Genomic DNA, 16,186 nt, shown 5'->3' with positions numbered 1-16,186 from the left:
GATAATAAACGACTAGGAGTGCGGCGGTAAGTCATTATTATTTAAAGGCTTATGTTTGTTAAAAAAGGATATAGATGGTTACTTTAGTACCTATAGTAGATTATAATACAGAGGATAATGATGCATGGTCCTTGTCTGCTTCTGCGCAGGCCACCTTACATTGTATAATATTACATTACTCAGTAGCAGGGGCGTGCATATCATATAGGCAAGTAGGCAGCGCCTACTTTGTTATGAATCTAAATAAATATAGCACTAGTGTTAAAGTTAATTTAGTTTAATTCGGTTCCGATATTTTAACCAAACTTCTATTTAACACCCACTCAAAAAATTTTTCCTTACGCGAGATGCTAAATACCTACCTAAGCTCAACTACGATTATTTAGATCCACAATGCCTTCCTTACTGCAAAACTAATGCACGCCCCTGTTAAGTAGGCTAAGTTGTTATATGATTTAAAAGATGGTCTGGGAGTTTCTTATCACTTCTTCTCTCCATGTCATAGCCCCTTTACGAACTGATGTAGCTTCATGACGTTTGCCAAGCCATAAGACATGCCAAGTGTTCCCGAAATATGTTATATAATTATAACTCGCTGCCCGATCTATAGAATTAATTAATGAAATTAACATAATTTGGGTACAATTGCTATACATTTTATAACTTGTAAAATATTAAACTGAAAAAAACGTCAAAAAGCAATTGTTGTGCAATATGTTATGTTATTGCCACTCCCTATGCTAAACAAATATATTTCTATACATGTAATTCAATAGCTTTCTTTTTTCTCAGATTCATATATTACATACGTCAATTGGGCCTAAACTGAACGGTCACCTGTGCCTTTTGTGTGTAATACGTGAGCCATATTGAAAGATTCTGGACTGGCCATTTGTAATACAAATTTTTAAAGAAACAATTGCAGGATTTGATCATGGAACACTACAAGAGTAGGTTTGATTTTAGTTTGTTTGATTGTCATTAATTATTGGCATCATTTTGAAATTTGTGTGGCGGCAATAAACTTAACTAGAGAAATAGAACTCATTCCATAATTTATCGATCCATAATACATCAGTTCGTTAGGACTTTGATATGGGGAGAAGAACTGATAAGAAACTCCCAGCCCATCTATCTTATAACAACTTACTAACAGCCTACTTGAAAAAAATATTATACAATATTATACAACCTGCATAGAACCAGACATAATTTAGTGATAGCCCCTAAATGAAACTTCTTTACTATTCAACTTTACTATGTACTAGGAGCACATACATTAGAAGTAGGTACAACAATAAACATGTTCCTAAGTATTTGATAGCATGACTAACAACTAACATTAGTAGCGCCTTCGTACGTAAATACAAGTAATTGAAAAAGTTTTTCATCGATAGTCACAATAGTGGGAAATTACGCTTTCTTTTATGTTCTCAAAAGATTCGTATCACTTAGTTGGGTTAGTGGCAATTTGAAGTTTTAATGACGGCCGGATGTTCCTGTAATAGTCTCCAACTTATACCTACAGTCACTGCCGTTATAATGATACCACCACCATTACCAGTGGGAGGCTCCTTTGTACAGGATGCCGGCTACATTATGGGTACTACAACGGCGCCTATTTCTGCCGTGAATCAGTAATGTGTAAGCATTTCTGTGTGTCGTTTCGAAAGGCGCAGTAGCTAGTGAAATTACTGGGCGAATGAACATCTTATGTCTTAAGCGCAGTTGTAGTGCTGCTCTGAATTTTTGGGAATTTCAATAATCCTGAGTGGCACTGTATTGTAATGGGCAGAGCGTACCAATTACCCTCAGATGAACGTCCTGCTCGTCTCGTCCCTTGTTGTCATAAAAAAATACAACCTTACTAGGTACATACCTATATTTTATTATGTTACTAATATTAGTGAAGTTATCAGTGTTTGTCAGTTCAATCGATTAAATTATGATCAAATTGTATATTAGATAGATAGGTAGAAATTAAGTTTAGAACTAAATGTTGGGATACTTAAATTTCACTGCTTGTGGCGGTGACGTAGGACGGGTCATTCCCTTCCCTAAAATATGGTCGAGGGAGGCGATGGTTGGTCCACGCGTCATGCTCGTGAACGGGCGCTACTTGTGGTGGCAGGATGATCCTGTAACCAGAAACTCTGCTTCATGCATTTAAAATTAATGTTATTATATTTTATATTATCGTTATTAATTGCTTGCAAAATACCTCTATTTATTTACGGTGTGCGTGGATTGATGCATCTACTGTACCTACTCAGAAACAGAAACGCGAATGAAGCCTTATCATTGAGTAGGAAAAACCTATGCATACTCACCAGGATGGTAACTGGGTACTGTCGTACTGCACATAAGAATCTCAGTGTGGTCGGAACAAAATACGAAAGAACTTGCAGATTTTGCCTTGAGGCCGATGAAACGCCTCTTAATCTGCTCTGCAATTGGGGTTCGTACATGCGGCAGGGCTTGTCGACGAGCTATAAGTATGAATGGTTAACACAATAGTTCAATTCTAGACGCGGTGGTACTAGGACCCAATCAAGACTAGCCAAATAGCCACCCTCTGCAAATAATAATAATCTACTCAATTAATTGTTTTTATGTAGCAATTTACATTTGCTTTTTTTAATTACATCTTTGTTTCCATACAAGGCTAGATAATAATGAGACAAATAAATACTATTATTAATTTTGAACGTACACAGTCAATCAGGGTAGTAATCGTCATACTATGTTTGTATAGAAGTATGATCGATTCGAGTACTTATAGACAAAGCGGAAACGTAATTGTGTTTGAGGACTCGCAACTTGGTTTTAACTTTTTGTAAAGTGCAACACTTTCCCAGCCCTTAGTCGAGTACCCTTCAACTGCTGCCGCGTTTAGACAAATGAACAACGTTGCACCCTCTCCGGCACACGCCACACTCATTGATCATTGTATACTGGAAGCGATCAATTATTATTTATGTTGGCTTTATTATAAGTGTGGCTCAATTGGTCGATAAATTATATTAAACATGTATTTATGTATTTTATACACTGTAGTAAATCTTTTGTTGGGCGATGTATATGCTTTTGCAACATGGTCCCAGAAGATTCACGAAACAAATGTGTTATGAGATTCAAAAGAATTGTTAAAAAACGTTTCTGAGCTAAAGGTTATTATAACATAAATGCCTTTCCTATTGATACACAGATTGGGAATGGAGTGACCGCACTCAGACTATATAATAATAAATTTTATTGCACGTTATTATATTCGAACGAAATTATTTATTTATTAAAAAAGCACGCTGAGGTTCTTGCGCCCGTTTTTCTCAGGTCTGATGCATATTTTGTATGGGTGGTAATTTTGACGGTTAAGTGATTTTAAATAAAAACATTTGAATATTTATATCCATTGATAGTCATATTTTATTATTGTTTCTTTAAAAGTTGAAGATAGGGTTATTATATATAAATTGATAATTACATTGCAATTAATCACTAACGTGCACTTCTTGGCATCGTATCGGAAAATACCACTAATTTAAAAGTTCACTCAGATATTGGGCTGGTTGTGCTTTGCCATACAAAAACAACTTTCAATTAAGAATAATATTGCTTATTAAATGGAACCTTTTTATAACAATAACATCATATCTGTACATTTCTATTTCAAATTCGTAAGTTTTATTCGAAATAGTATTTTATTGAACGTATAATCTTCCACCCATTCGAAAATAGATAGTTCCGGCCTGAAAACGCCGCGGAAAGAAATTAATCCATACGTCGGCTTCAAGGTACTTCACCATGTAGTTAGTGTCCATTCTGCACTTCAGCAGAACATTAACGACTGTTTCTTCTGCGCTCAGTCAGCCTCTTCATAGGGGGCTGTCTGTATGGGCTCGTATACAAAACATTCATAAATTCATGCCTAAGTTATATCTAATATGTTTGTAAAAACATATTACATTGGTCCATGTATAGGCACCCTTCACAATGAAACACAATAATGTTTACACATTACTGCTTCACGGCAGAAATAGGCACGGTTGTGGTACCCATAATCTAGCCGGCATCCTGTGCAAAGGAGCCTCCCACCATGTCCCACTTATGTCTTACTATAACTACCATCTTATAAAAAATATAGCCACTTCTAGAAACATAGATCAACTAGTTGTAATAAAAGTTTCAATATACAATAGCAATTCGTGAAACACAATAAATCAATTGGAGTAGGTGGTTGACTTTCACTCAAATGTGTGGTTAATTGTAACCGAAAATGAGTGTCGATCAAGCCACACTTAATTTGAGTGGTGTGCCACAGTCGGTGGGGTGGAACCGGGCACGTAACGCTTCACTTGATTTTATGACTGCTTCATATTTGTATTTGTCTACAACCTACGCCGTTATGACTAAGTTCCAACTATTAATTTGTTAATGATTGGACTTCTAAAGAACATTAACAAGTTAAAATTATTTGGGTAATTGATTGTAGGTATATTGTAATGTAATAGATCAGTGCTGAAGCCTCTGAAAATGATAAATAGTGACAAAATTAATAATACTACGATGAAACCCATTGGATCTGATGTCGGGAAGTAGAAGTGGGGGGTTTAAGGGTACAAAACGGTTTATTTCGATTTCCAGCGAAAGTACAAGTTTTACTGAAAAAAGTTAAATAGCAAAGTTGTAGGCAATAAAAAGATCTACAACTTTTGTTCTAACACTCATTTGATATATATAACCTTAAAATTTATGTGAACAATTCAAATAACCAAGTTATTGATTTTCCATTTGTATCTTATACAAAAAAAAACACCACTAAATTTGGTGAAAAGTTAGAGCTCTTTATATTCCAAATAAATTGTAATGTTTCTTATATTTATTTTTCATCTGTTTTATTTTATTAGCGACAATTTTCACATACTTACCAATTATCCACATTTGAACAATCTGTTGTTAAGAAGTTGCCTTAATTAGTGAACTGAATTGCAAAATAATTTATCTTGTCTTTATTTTGTCTAGTTTTTAGCTATAGGCACTATGTTTCTCAAGTTATCCTTACTTTAACTTTGCACTATATCTGTAAATCTTAGATAATTTATACGTCTAGGTGTGTTTACTGGTCTAGACAGAGTCTCTTGCTGTTAGACAACCGATAAAAACAGTCCAGCAATATTAGTTTAGTGTGCGTGACAAGCTACGTCTTACACTCGCGATTTTTATGGTACTTTGTGTTAGTGTGCGTGAATTGCTCAATAAACTTAACCCAATTTTTTCGATGTTTCAGCTGTCACAGTCTATCTAGACGTATAAATGATTCACAAATAAAATTTGAAAAACACACCGGAGCACCGGCACGGAACGCCGGAGGTCGTGGGTTCGAATCCCGCATCGTTCATAAAACTTTGTTTTTCAAATTTTATTTGTGTATTAATCCTAGAAATATGGGTTATCAGTTTAAAAAAAACATAACAAATTATCTGTAAATGATTGTTTGGTGCCTGAATAAATAAAAAAAAACACTCAGTCGGGTCCATTTTGCATGCAGTGTTTGCCAGTTACTCCAACCAGTCCAGCTCCTACCAGAAGTTCAGAACAGTTACGACGTTCTGGCAGATTTCTCGGTGCGACTTCGTATTTACTTTTTGGTTTTTTGCCCGTAAGTTGGCCTCTTCTGCACATGAGTGACCGTTTCGTGTTCAGCCAGACATACTACTCCATATCCACTTAAAGGTCTCTGTTACGCCGATTGTCAAAGAGTGCTTATGATATAATTAAATTCCACCACAGTAATTATATTATTACGGCTTAAACTCTCCCCTACAGCTAATGTAACAATTATATAATAGTATTTTCAATATAGATGAAAACATTGATATATTCTTTTCAAATTTTCTTAATTTAAAAAAAAAACTTTTGTTCTTAAAATGTCACATGTATTTAGTATAGTAATGTATTTTGTGCCTAACTATAATTTAAGTACATTTAAACTATTTTATTATACAGTGGTAAGCCTTTATGAATAAATAAATAATTATAAATATCTTAAAAAAAGCACGTACACCTTGCTACAGGACGGTAACGCTTCTTTGATGTTTTTGATATTGACCCGTACGTTCGTTTGTCACTCTCTTTTATAAAAAAATACATAGTATACACCTAGACTTCGACCACCGTATCTAACTTTAAAAAAAACATACAATAGCCATTGACAAAAGCCAATTCAAAATTCGAATATAGAACAATAATATGAATTTCCAAGCTCTGTTATAATACTCAATAATATAAAACTGTTACAGTCATTACAACCCTCCATACGACCCTTGCGTTGGTGAACCACTACTACGTAATTGCACTTTGATTGTCCATTTAAATCATTTGACTCTGTTCACGATTAATTATGGCGGGAACATTATGTTTCATACGTGACATCTAATTCATTAATATTAGCATAGACTTACTCTAAATTCTATAGAGCGTACTTTTAGACTTTGCTCAGACTTTAATAAGCGTAAGACTGAGCTGAGTGCAAGATTAGCATAATTTTTGATTTCGTTTGATTTGATTGTTGAAATAATGCTGAGCTGTCCTGCACTTCTCGTCTGTCTTTCTCATAATAACAAACATAAAAAGTAGATTAAATAATCAAAATAGTGCAGGTGTGCACTGAAGTGTTCAGGAAGCAGGTGAAGTCCATTTGGGCACGCATTCTTCTAAGAAGACCATCATTAAGTACCTACTGAGTAAAAGATGTTAAGAAGTCCGGAAGTAACAATTCAAGATTGATACAACGACTGCAAAACAAATAACTGAAATTAAAAAAAATACTTTTTGTAGTCAAATTTTCAGTCGCAGTACACACCGATTTCGCATTTCTATGTATATTTGTAACATTCTGTAGATAAGTTAAACAGTGGGAGGCTCCATTTGCACAGGATGCCGGCTATATTATGGGTACCACAGCGGTATATCTACCGTGAAGCAATAATGTTAAAATATTATCGTGTTTCGGTCTGAAGGGCGCCGTAGCAAGTGAAATTACTGGGCAAATGAGACTTAACATCTTATGTATCAAGGTGACGAGCGCAATTGTGGTGCCACTCAGAATTTATGGGTTTTTCAGGAATCCTGAGCGGTACTTGTAACGTTCAGGGCGTCAATTACCATCAGCTGAAAGTCCTGGTCGTCTCATGCCTTATTTTCATAAAAAAAACTATATTATTAACACATGTGAACATTTATTTCTACAATTTGTGAAACTTCAATTATTGTACTTCACTCAGGCTTGTCATCAGTGCCGTAACTTGGGCATTGTATCTAGGTTTCTATCGAAGTAGAGAATACAAAATTCAAGAAAGATGCTATTTTGCAAAAAAATTACTCGAATTTTGTCCGTTCATAATGTCTAATAAATTCCCAGCCACTGTTCAGGCATTATCTATAAATAAGTTTAAATTTTTTATTAAAAAATCGCTTTGTCGTAAAACTACTACTCCACAGCTGAATATCTAAGTGATCTGATAGTCTGGGGCTAGATTATGAGCGCAAAAAAAGAGTGCTGGGAGAGTTTCTTGCGCCGCTTCTTCTCTCTCAGAGCGCCATTTGTTTCCGAAGCGGTAGTACTATCGGGGTGGTAGTATATTAAAAATGACATCAAAAATTGTTCTATAGGAATCAATTTTGAGAAAATAAATGCCTTTATGCCTTTTACTCAAAATTGTAAAAGTAAAGAAAATACTACTGCAGAAACTTCGTGTATGTAATAGAGATAAAATGACATCATACCAACATTCACAATGAACCATAGTTAGCCAACCCAGAAATAAACAAGATACGCCAACTGGAGTAAGTAACCTTCAGAGAACTCTCTCCTGTGAATGAATGATAGTTACAAGTTCCACAAGATAATCCCACACCAGTGATGAAAAATTCCCCTGCAATATATTGTCTTCTGCATAATGGCATGAGTATGAACAATAATTTGTTCTAATTTGTTATTACTTTTTATAATCTGTATGTTTTGATCTAGTTTTTAAGTTTAGTAGTAGGTAACTGTTTTTTATTTTTAATTAGTAAATTCAATTTTATTCAGGAGAGGTGTCCCACTTGAAAATCAGCGTTGCAACACCTTTGTATTATGCTGACATTATACACATGCTGAGTGGCTCCTTTTTTAAACCTCACACGTTTTTATATTTATTTGCTTCATTTTTGTTATTTTGTATGTGTATGAATAAATGTTTTTCTTTTTCTTTCAAAATGAAATCTATTAAATGTTTAAAATATTTTATTAAGGTGTTCTTCAGTGTCAGTTTCTGGAAATTTATGATGAGCGGCCATAGCACCCAGAATAACAGCTGAAATACCACTTAGACCCACTAACTAGACTTACGAAATGGGATCGCTTGTTGCGCTAATACTCATAGTGGCATTTTGATAACTATCTAAGATCTACTTTTAAATACACCAATACTGCGTAACACATTCATAGCTCCCTCCGTCACCGTATTTATCATAAGATTATACACTAAATTGACCATACATGTTTATATAAATAGTTTAAAAATATCGTAAATTTAATATAATATCTCAAACACACCTCAAATCAATACCTAAATGGGTAAACCTCAAATCAAATCTAAGTCCCGGGTAACAGCTTATACATAACTTGTTGTAAATGTTGAATAATCATTACAATATTCTAATTATCTTCGGGCCAAAAGGATTCTATCATCTTCTGCAGGCGATCATCAATAGCCTTATCTGTAGGTGCTTGCTTTCCCAAAAGGAAAACAAACTTTTCATGACAATCCATCATTCCTAGATATTGCTTCTCAATTATTTTCAAACGCATCGGATAACGATGGAAGTCAGCCAAATCGAGTCTTGCTGCAAGAATAATCAAATGTATTAATAATTAAAACTAGAAATTAAATTAAAATTAAAAATTGTAGAAACTCGATTCGAGATTCTTCAATTTAACATTAACACAGAATAATATTTCAACCATTCAATTTAAAGAATGTTTGAGAAAAATAACCAATAAAATTGGTAGTTGCAGAGACCGATAGAAGTGATACCTTAGAACTTTTAGTATTAAAAATTTAAAGGAGAATGACCAGTACAGTATAGGCCTTGGGCCACATACAAATATATTTGTACCTGGATCTTAGCTTAAAACAAAGCTTGATAATTCTATTTTCATTGACAAAAATATTATTCTGGTTGGAATCCCAGATTCATAGTAAAACAATTTTAAAGAATGTTAGGCTAGGTTGGTTAGAAGTAAGCGCTCGTTTGCATGAACATAACTGCCTATGGTACCTACCTACATAGTTTTATATGTTTCAGGATAAATAAATTATTGATTTCAAACTATTTTTAAGGCTTATTTTCAATACTCAAACAAAAACTATATTTCAACAATGCACAGTACACACATTGAGCTTTTAACTAAATCAATTCAATTTCACTTATAAGATATACACAGTCCTAATGTTGCACAATACGTCAGCTGTATAGCTACAGATATACTGCTATAAGCATTTCGGTAACGCGAACTAACGAGAATTTCCCCTTCCAAAAATTGCCCAAGGCGGTTAAAGAAGTTTTCACTTTGTAGATATAGATGTTGTTTCTGATAATCTTACCGCTTCGCTGTGGCATCTGCAGTGTTCTATATGAACCGTTGGATTCCAGTCTCTCCAAGTAGTAGTTCCTGGTTTTATTTAAGTTGACTTGAGAACATGGTATCTGCATCTTCAGGGACAAGTTCTCCCATTGCAGGTTTTCGACGTATTGACTGATTTGATTCTCGAGGTCCTTTCTCTCCTAAAAAAATTGTGGATTATTTGCCTAAATTAAATTAATTAAGGCTGCGTTGCACAACTTTAGTAATAACAAACATGTTAAAGTAATGGTTAAGCAAAAATGTGTGGCACCATTTTTATACAATTTTTTTATGACGTCATAACATTAACTGTGAACCATTAACTGTAACCGTCCAATTTTCGCTGGTTAAAGGTATTGTTAATGTTAAATCGCTAAATAGCGACTTGTCAAAAGATTCAAATAAATATTTTAAATAAAAAACTTTACCTTAAATTATGTCAAAGAATACAGTAAAATCTATTTTAAAGTGAGCGTTACTGTTAACGTTAAATTTGACTTAAACATTAACTATAACAGCTGTTATAACTATAACAACTATAACAACATGCAATCCAGCCTGATAGTTCTAAATTTAAATGAAATTTGTCTATAGTGTCTGTATCTAGAAACATGTTGTCCGGACCTCTATAATAATTTATAAATAATATTCAGTTGGTTTTGCTTTCGGTTAAAAATTTAAAATAGTAGAATGTAAAGTAAAAGATGTTTCCTGATTGCTATTCAAACATTCAAAAGTGTCAACAAAAATGAACTTTGACATTCTGACAGGAAAAGTATAGCTTCAAACTACAACACTGTTTCGGGTACAAGTGTCATATCTTCTAAGGATTCCTTTTTAAGTTCATTCGATAATTGCAAATGTTTTAAATAACATAAAACAGTTGGGAAACACGGTACTTCACTTCATAAATATTTTGTTTTTTATGAATTTCTAAATTTGAAATGTTATTATTATTATGAAATATCTTGCATTTTTGCTATCGAAATGATGTCTTTTATAACGATTAACTATATGTCGTTATCTAATAACCCTTGATGCACAATTCCATACAAATATTACTCTTAGGCAGCAAGATAATGAAAAATTTCTTAATGCAAATTATACCTTACTGCATTCCCGTAAGGTTCAACTGACAAATCTAAAAAGCAATGCATATCGAAGTAGCCTATAGGTACAATCCAAAGACTCTACCAACGTATTGGTTCTACCAGTGGGAGGCTCCTTTGCACAGGATGCCGGATAGGTAATGGGTACCAAAATGGCGCCCTTTTCTGCCGTGAATCAGTAATGTGTAAGCTTTATTGTGTTTCGGTCTGAAGGGCGCCGTGAAATTACTGGGAAAGTGAGACTTAACGTAACTTATGTCTCAAGGTGATGAGCGCAATTGTAGTGCCGCTCAGAATTTTTGGGTTTAACAAGAATCCTGAGCGGCAATTCATTGTAATGGGCAGGGCGTATCAATTACCATTAGCTGTACGTTCTGCTCGTCTCGTCCCTTATTGTCATAAAGTAAAATAAATCAAGTTACCGTATCTGTCATTGGTGTGAATTCGACGCAATGTTTGTCAACGCTGGTACCTCTTGACTGTTCTGTTCTGAAATGCAAGAGGTGCCAAGTGCCGTGGACGTCATTTTCGTTTAATATGACTCCAGCTGAGAAGTTTTGACAGTTCGGCATTTCAGCATTCTTGGCGGACTTTCCTGATGATAATCTCGTTTGAGTCAAAAGAGTTAACGCACCTGAAAATTGTCGTTAATAATAACAACTTGAAAATTTTATATTTTAAGCGCACACAAAATTGAATCTAATCTTTATATGTATATTTCTTCTGTGCGTGTGTTTGTCACCGAACTCCTCCCAGACAGCTGGGCCGATTTTAATGTTATTTTCTGTGTGTCTTCAGGTGGATTCGAGAATGGATAGATAAGATTTTCGATCAATTCGGTCCAAGTTTAATTATTTTATTAATGAATTTTTATTTATAACTAGTTGACCCGGCACACTTCGTTCTGGCAAACGTTAGGATCCTTTTTTTAATAAAACAAATAAAAAAATGCTCGGTATGAATGAAATTATATTATTATTTTCTATTAATTACACATGATGTTGCTTACTTACAAAACAGAGTTTACCTGAAATACTGGCTATTTATAAGGTTTCAATTTGATATTACTGAACGATGGGGGACACAACAAAATAAAATCAAAATCGTTGTTTTTATTCAATTCTGAGCATTTTCATATTTATTCACATTTTAAACCTTCTCTGGACTTCCACAATTCATTTAAGACCAAAATTAGCCAAATCAGTCCAGCCGTTCTCGAGTTTTAGCGAGACTAACGAACAGCTTTAATTTTTTACAGAACAAAATCTGTCCGTTTAGCTAGTGTAATATTTGAAAACTCGAAGTTATTATTTTTTTAGAGAAAACATAAAAAATAGTCATGAAGATAGACATTAATTTACACTTAGATAATTTTAATAAACAGCTTATATGTATCTATCTATGTATCTATATATATAAAAATGAATTGCTGTGTGCGACAAGGATGGCTTCATTAAAGTGGAGCGGAAGAAGAGGAGGCTTCAAAATGGCACAGCACCGATAGGACTGAACTGCGTCCCGTAGTCCCAGTGACGTATATCTACGTCTCTCGCTTTCACTACACCACCAAGGCCTCCGACATGGTTCAGTACTTGGTGGAGAAGACAAGGTTCCGGTTGAGGGTCGAAAAGATGGTGACGCGTGCCGACCGCCGGAAGTTACGCAGCCCGCGACTCACATCGCCGCGTGAATGTGACGTAGGTTTTATCTATATATATAAAAATGAATTGCTGTTCGTTAGTCTCGCTAAAACTCGAGAACGGCTGGACCGATTTGGCTAATTTTGGTCTTGAATTATTAGTGGAAGTCCAAAGAAGGTTTAAAAGGTGAATAAATAGGAAAATGCTGCTAAATTAAATAAAAACAACAAATTTGTTTTTCCTTTGGACACATGTCCATACATAATTTCTATGAGAGAATTTATTGAAGCACGGTTTGACCAGAAGTCCAGAGAAGGTTTAAAAGGTAAATAAACATGAAAATGCTCGGAATGAAATAAAAACAACAATTTTGCTTATCCTTTGATGTGGCCCCCGTCGTTCAGAACAATCAAACAATTCTGCAGTGAAACAATTTCATTACAAAAACAATCAAATAATTCTTGATGTTATGATATACTCGTATTATGGACAAATTCATAGAAAAACATTATTATATTTATTATATACAGAACAACGTCTGTCGGGTCAGCAAGTATATTATAAAACAAAAGGTGGCCAGACAACCTTAATTCAAATTCAAATATTTTTATTCAAAATAGGATGTGACATCACTTATTGAAAGTCAAAAACTACCACCCATTCCAAAATGAATGCCTCAGACCTAAGAAGAATGGGCGCAACAAACTCAGCGGGCTTTTTTTTTTCATCGAATAAATATGTTTACAAAGTAATATTGTACAATTAAACTTATTATTTAATAGCCTGAGGGCGGTCACTCCATTCCCAATCTGTGGTATCATTAAGAAAGTCATTTATGTTTTAGTAACTAATATAACTGTTATAGTAAATAATTACAGTAAGTAAGCTGTTTATAATATTTAAGTTTTATTTTATTTAGAACTTGGCACCGACTTAAAACCAATAATCATCAATAGGTATATAAATAATAGTATTTTATTAATATTAAAGGTAAAGGTTTGCATAAGAGGTGTATTAAATTAAATTTTGTTGTCTATACGCTAGTCTATTGTAAGTCAGTGGTTATTCATGCTTTCTCTTTCACGTATACCTTTTACGAATACCGGCTGTGATAGCCGAAATGCGTTGCTGGATAAATGTGTGTTTCAGCTAAAACTATGAATAAAATTTGAAAATCATAATTTTATGAACGATGCGGGACTCGAACCCACGACCTCTGGCGTTCCGTGCCGGTGCTCTAACCAACTGAGCCAAGAATAGCAGGAGGAATAAATAATTTTAAGGATTTTTGCTTTGTTACGCCAGAGAAGTATAACTTCTTGCGTGCATTCATTAGTACACACACAATTTTTCACTATTTTTAACAGACTAGATGAAATGATGTATGTATTTGGGAATAATGTAGTCTAAAGCCATCTAAAATTAATGATTTTATAACATTACGTAGTAATAAACTGATAAGGATTAATATCGTATTCGTCTAAACAGCTTTTACATTACCGCTTTTTATGTAATTGCAAATTTTTAAAGTATTAAAATGGATATAGTATATAATCTCAGACTTTTCTGTAGACCTATATAAGATACACAATTCCTTCACTAATTATTTAATTATATCTCAATGGGTGTAGATACTGTTTTCGTTGAAAGCTCCCAGACGACTTATTTTTTCCGACACCTCAAACGAACATATACAAAAGTAAACAAAATATATACTTAAACCTTCCCCGAGTCACGCAATCAAATGGCGAAAACAGTACGACAATCGGTACAGTAGTTTTTGGGTTTATCGCGGACAGACAGACAGACGCAACAGAGGACTTTGTTTTATAATTCAAATTCAAATATTTTTATTCAAAATAGGATACAAAATAGAATATGTAGATAATAAAGAATAGGTAATAAATAAATTGTTATATTTACCAAAAATAAGCAGTGTTTGAATCTTACAATACATGATGAGTACGGAGCGAGGAACAGTAATGAATTGAATGACTTGATAATGTATGACGAAAGGATAACAGCATTAAACATTCATTTGAGAATAAATCTCATTGCCAGAGGCGGCAATTTTGTACAACTGTGTTTTTGTCGCAGGCTTTGACAGTATTTTTGCCTTTGGTATTAAAGCAATGATATAATCTTATATCTTTAAACGAGCAATTCTTGTATACATATATATATATATATATATAATCTGAATCTCGGAAACGGCTACAACGATTTTCATAAAATTTAGTACACAGGGGATTTCGGGTACATAAATCGATCCGGCTAGGTTTCAATTTAAAAAATTTAGTTTAATTAATTTATAGGTAAATTTTGCAACTATATACAAGACTGTAATAACTCAGATGGGACATTGGCTGATCCGGAAAGCAGAAGGCCCCGGTTCGAATCCAGATGTTCTTATAGTTTTTTTTTGTTCCATTTGTACATTCTTAAAAATCCGAGCAAGGCTCGGTATGTTGTAAAGTGAACAATGACGTGTTATATACATATAAGGACATTCCATAATCATCCGTTGCTCCAAAAATTTGATCAGTTAGTAAATTAGACACGCAATTATCTATGTAATCTTAGAATCTTTTGAACCTTTGCACCAGTGGGAGGCTCCTTTGCACAGGATAGATGATAGATAGATAGATTATGGGTACCACAACGGCGCCTATTTCTACCGTGAAGCAGTAATGTGTAAGCATTACTGTGTTCCTTTCTGAAGGGCGCCGTAGCTAGTGAAATTACTTGGCAAATGAGACTTAACTTATGTCTCAAAATGACGAGCGCAGATGTAGTGCCGCTAAAAATTTTTGGGGTTTTTCAAGAATCCTGAGCGGCACTGCATTGTAATGGGCAGGTCGTATCAATTACCATCAGCTGAACGTCCTGCTCGTCTTGTCTATTATTTTCGTTAAAAAAAAAACCGCATAAGCTGCATAACTAGTTCTTTTAGCCAATCCTTCAATAATGGGGCGCCATTTTAATTTAGAATCCAGAGTAATGCCAAAAATATGGCAGATTCCATCGGTTTTACCAGCTCTCCCTTTAAAAAGATATTCGCATCTACATTTGGTGCAGGAAGTTTTATATATTTCGTTTTCTTGGTATGTAACAATAGGCTATAGGCTAGACCGGTACACAATGTCAGATTTAACACTTGAATACATTATTTTATTAATAATACTTAATCTTTTAAGATTCCGTTCTCATATACCCGCAGTTATAGTAATTGTTGATATATCTGTTAGAAGGTTTAAATGATTAAAAAAAAGTGTGTGAGCACTTATGACCGCACGCAAGAATTATTCTTTGGCATAATAAAATAAAAATCCTTAAAAAACTTTATTCCTCATGCTATTTTACGTTTGTAGAAAAAACAATATTGTAATAAAGAAGGTATTAGATACAACCAATAAAAATATTAGTGTACCGCATAATTTAGTTAAATAACGTGTAAATATTATTATTTTTATACAATTAGAGAGAAATTAAAATTTTATTTTCAAACTTGTATATAAAATGAAATTATGTATTGAAATTGATTTAATTGTCGCCCATTGGTTGTAGTTCAGTAGACATATGAGTTACAAGAGGCTTGGTATCTGAAGTATGATACATTAATGGTCTAGGTAACTTGACCAGCTAACGTCAGGGTGTCCAATTTGCGTGACATAAATTCATCTGAAAATATTTCCTTAACGCGCTATAAGATGTATAAATTCAGAAATGTTTATTGTTTACCGAGTCCACTTGTTAACGGCTCATAA

The 16,186-nt window shown here is 33.9% G+C and overlaps 1 protein-coding gene and 1 pseudogene across 1 annotated transcript; both read right to left on the bottom strand.

Moving 5' to 3' along the window:
• Positions 1-3,400: 3,400 nt before the first annotated feature.
• On the bottom strand, positions 3,401-8,540 carry LOC126965597 (uncharacterized; annotated as a pseudogene).
• LOC126965745 (uncharacterized) lies at positions 8,270-14,419 on the bottom strand. Its single transcript, XM_050809504.1, has 4 exons — positions 14,343-14,419; positions 11,202-11,413; positions 9,651-9,831; positions 8,270-8,889 (listed from the first exon to the last, which is right to left on the bottom strand). Exons 1-4 carry the CDS (start codon positions 14,374-14,376, stop codon positions 8,702-8,704), a joined length of 615 nt encoding a protein of 204 aa, XP_050665461.1. The 5' UTR covers positions 14,377-14,419; the 3' UTR covers positions 8,270-8,701.
• Positions 14,420-16,186: the final 1,767 nt, after the last annotated feature.

This window comes from Leptidea sinapis, chromosome 8, assembly GCF_905404315.1.
Source record: "Leptidea sinapis chromosome 8, ilLepSina1.1, whole genome shotgun sequence".
Taxonomy (NCBI): domain Eukaryota; kingdom Metazoa; phylum Arthropoda; class Insecta; order Lepidoptera; family Pieridae; genus Leptidea; species Leptidea sinapis.
Note: the sequence above shows the minus strand (reverse complement) of the source record. Positions and strands in the feature narration are given on the sequence as shown.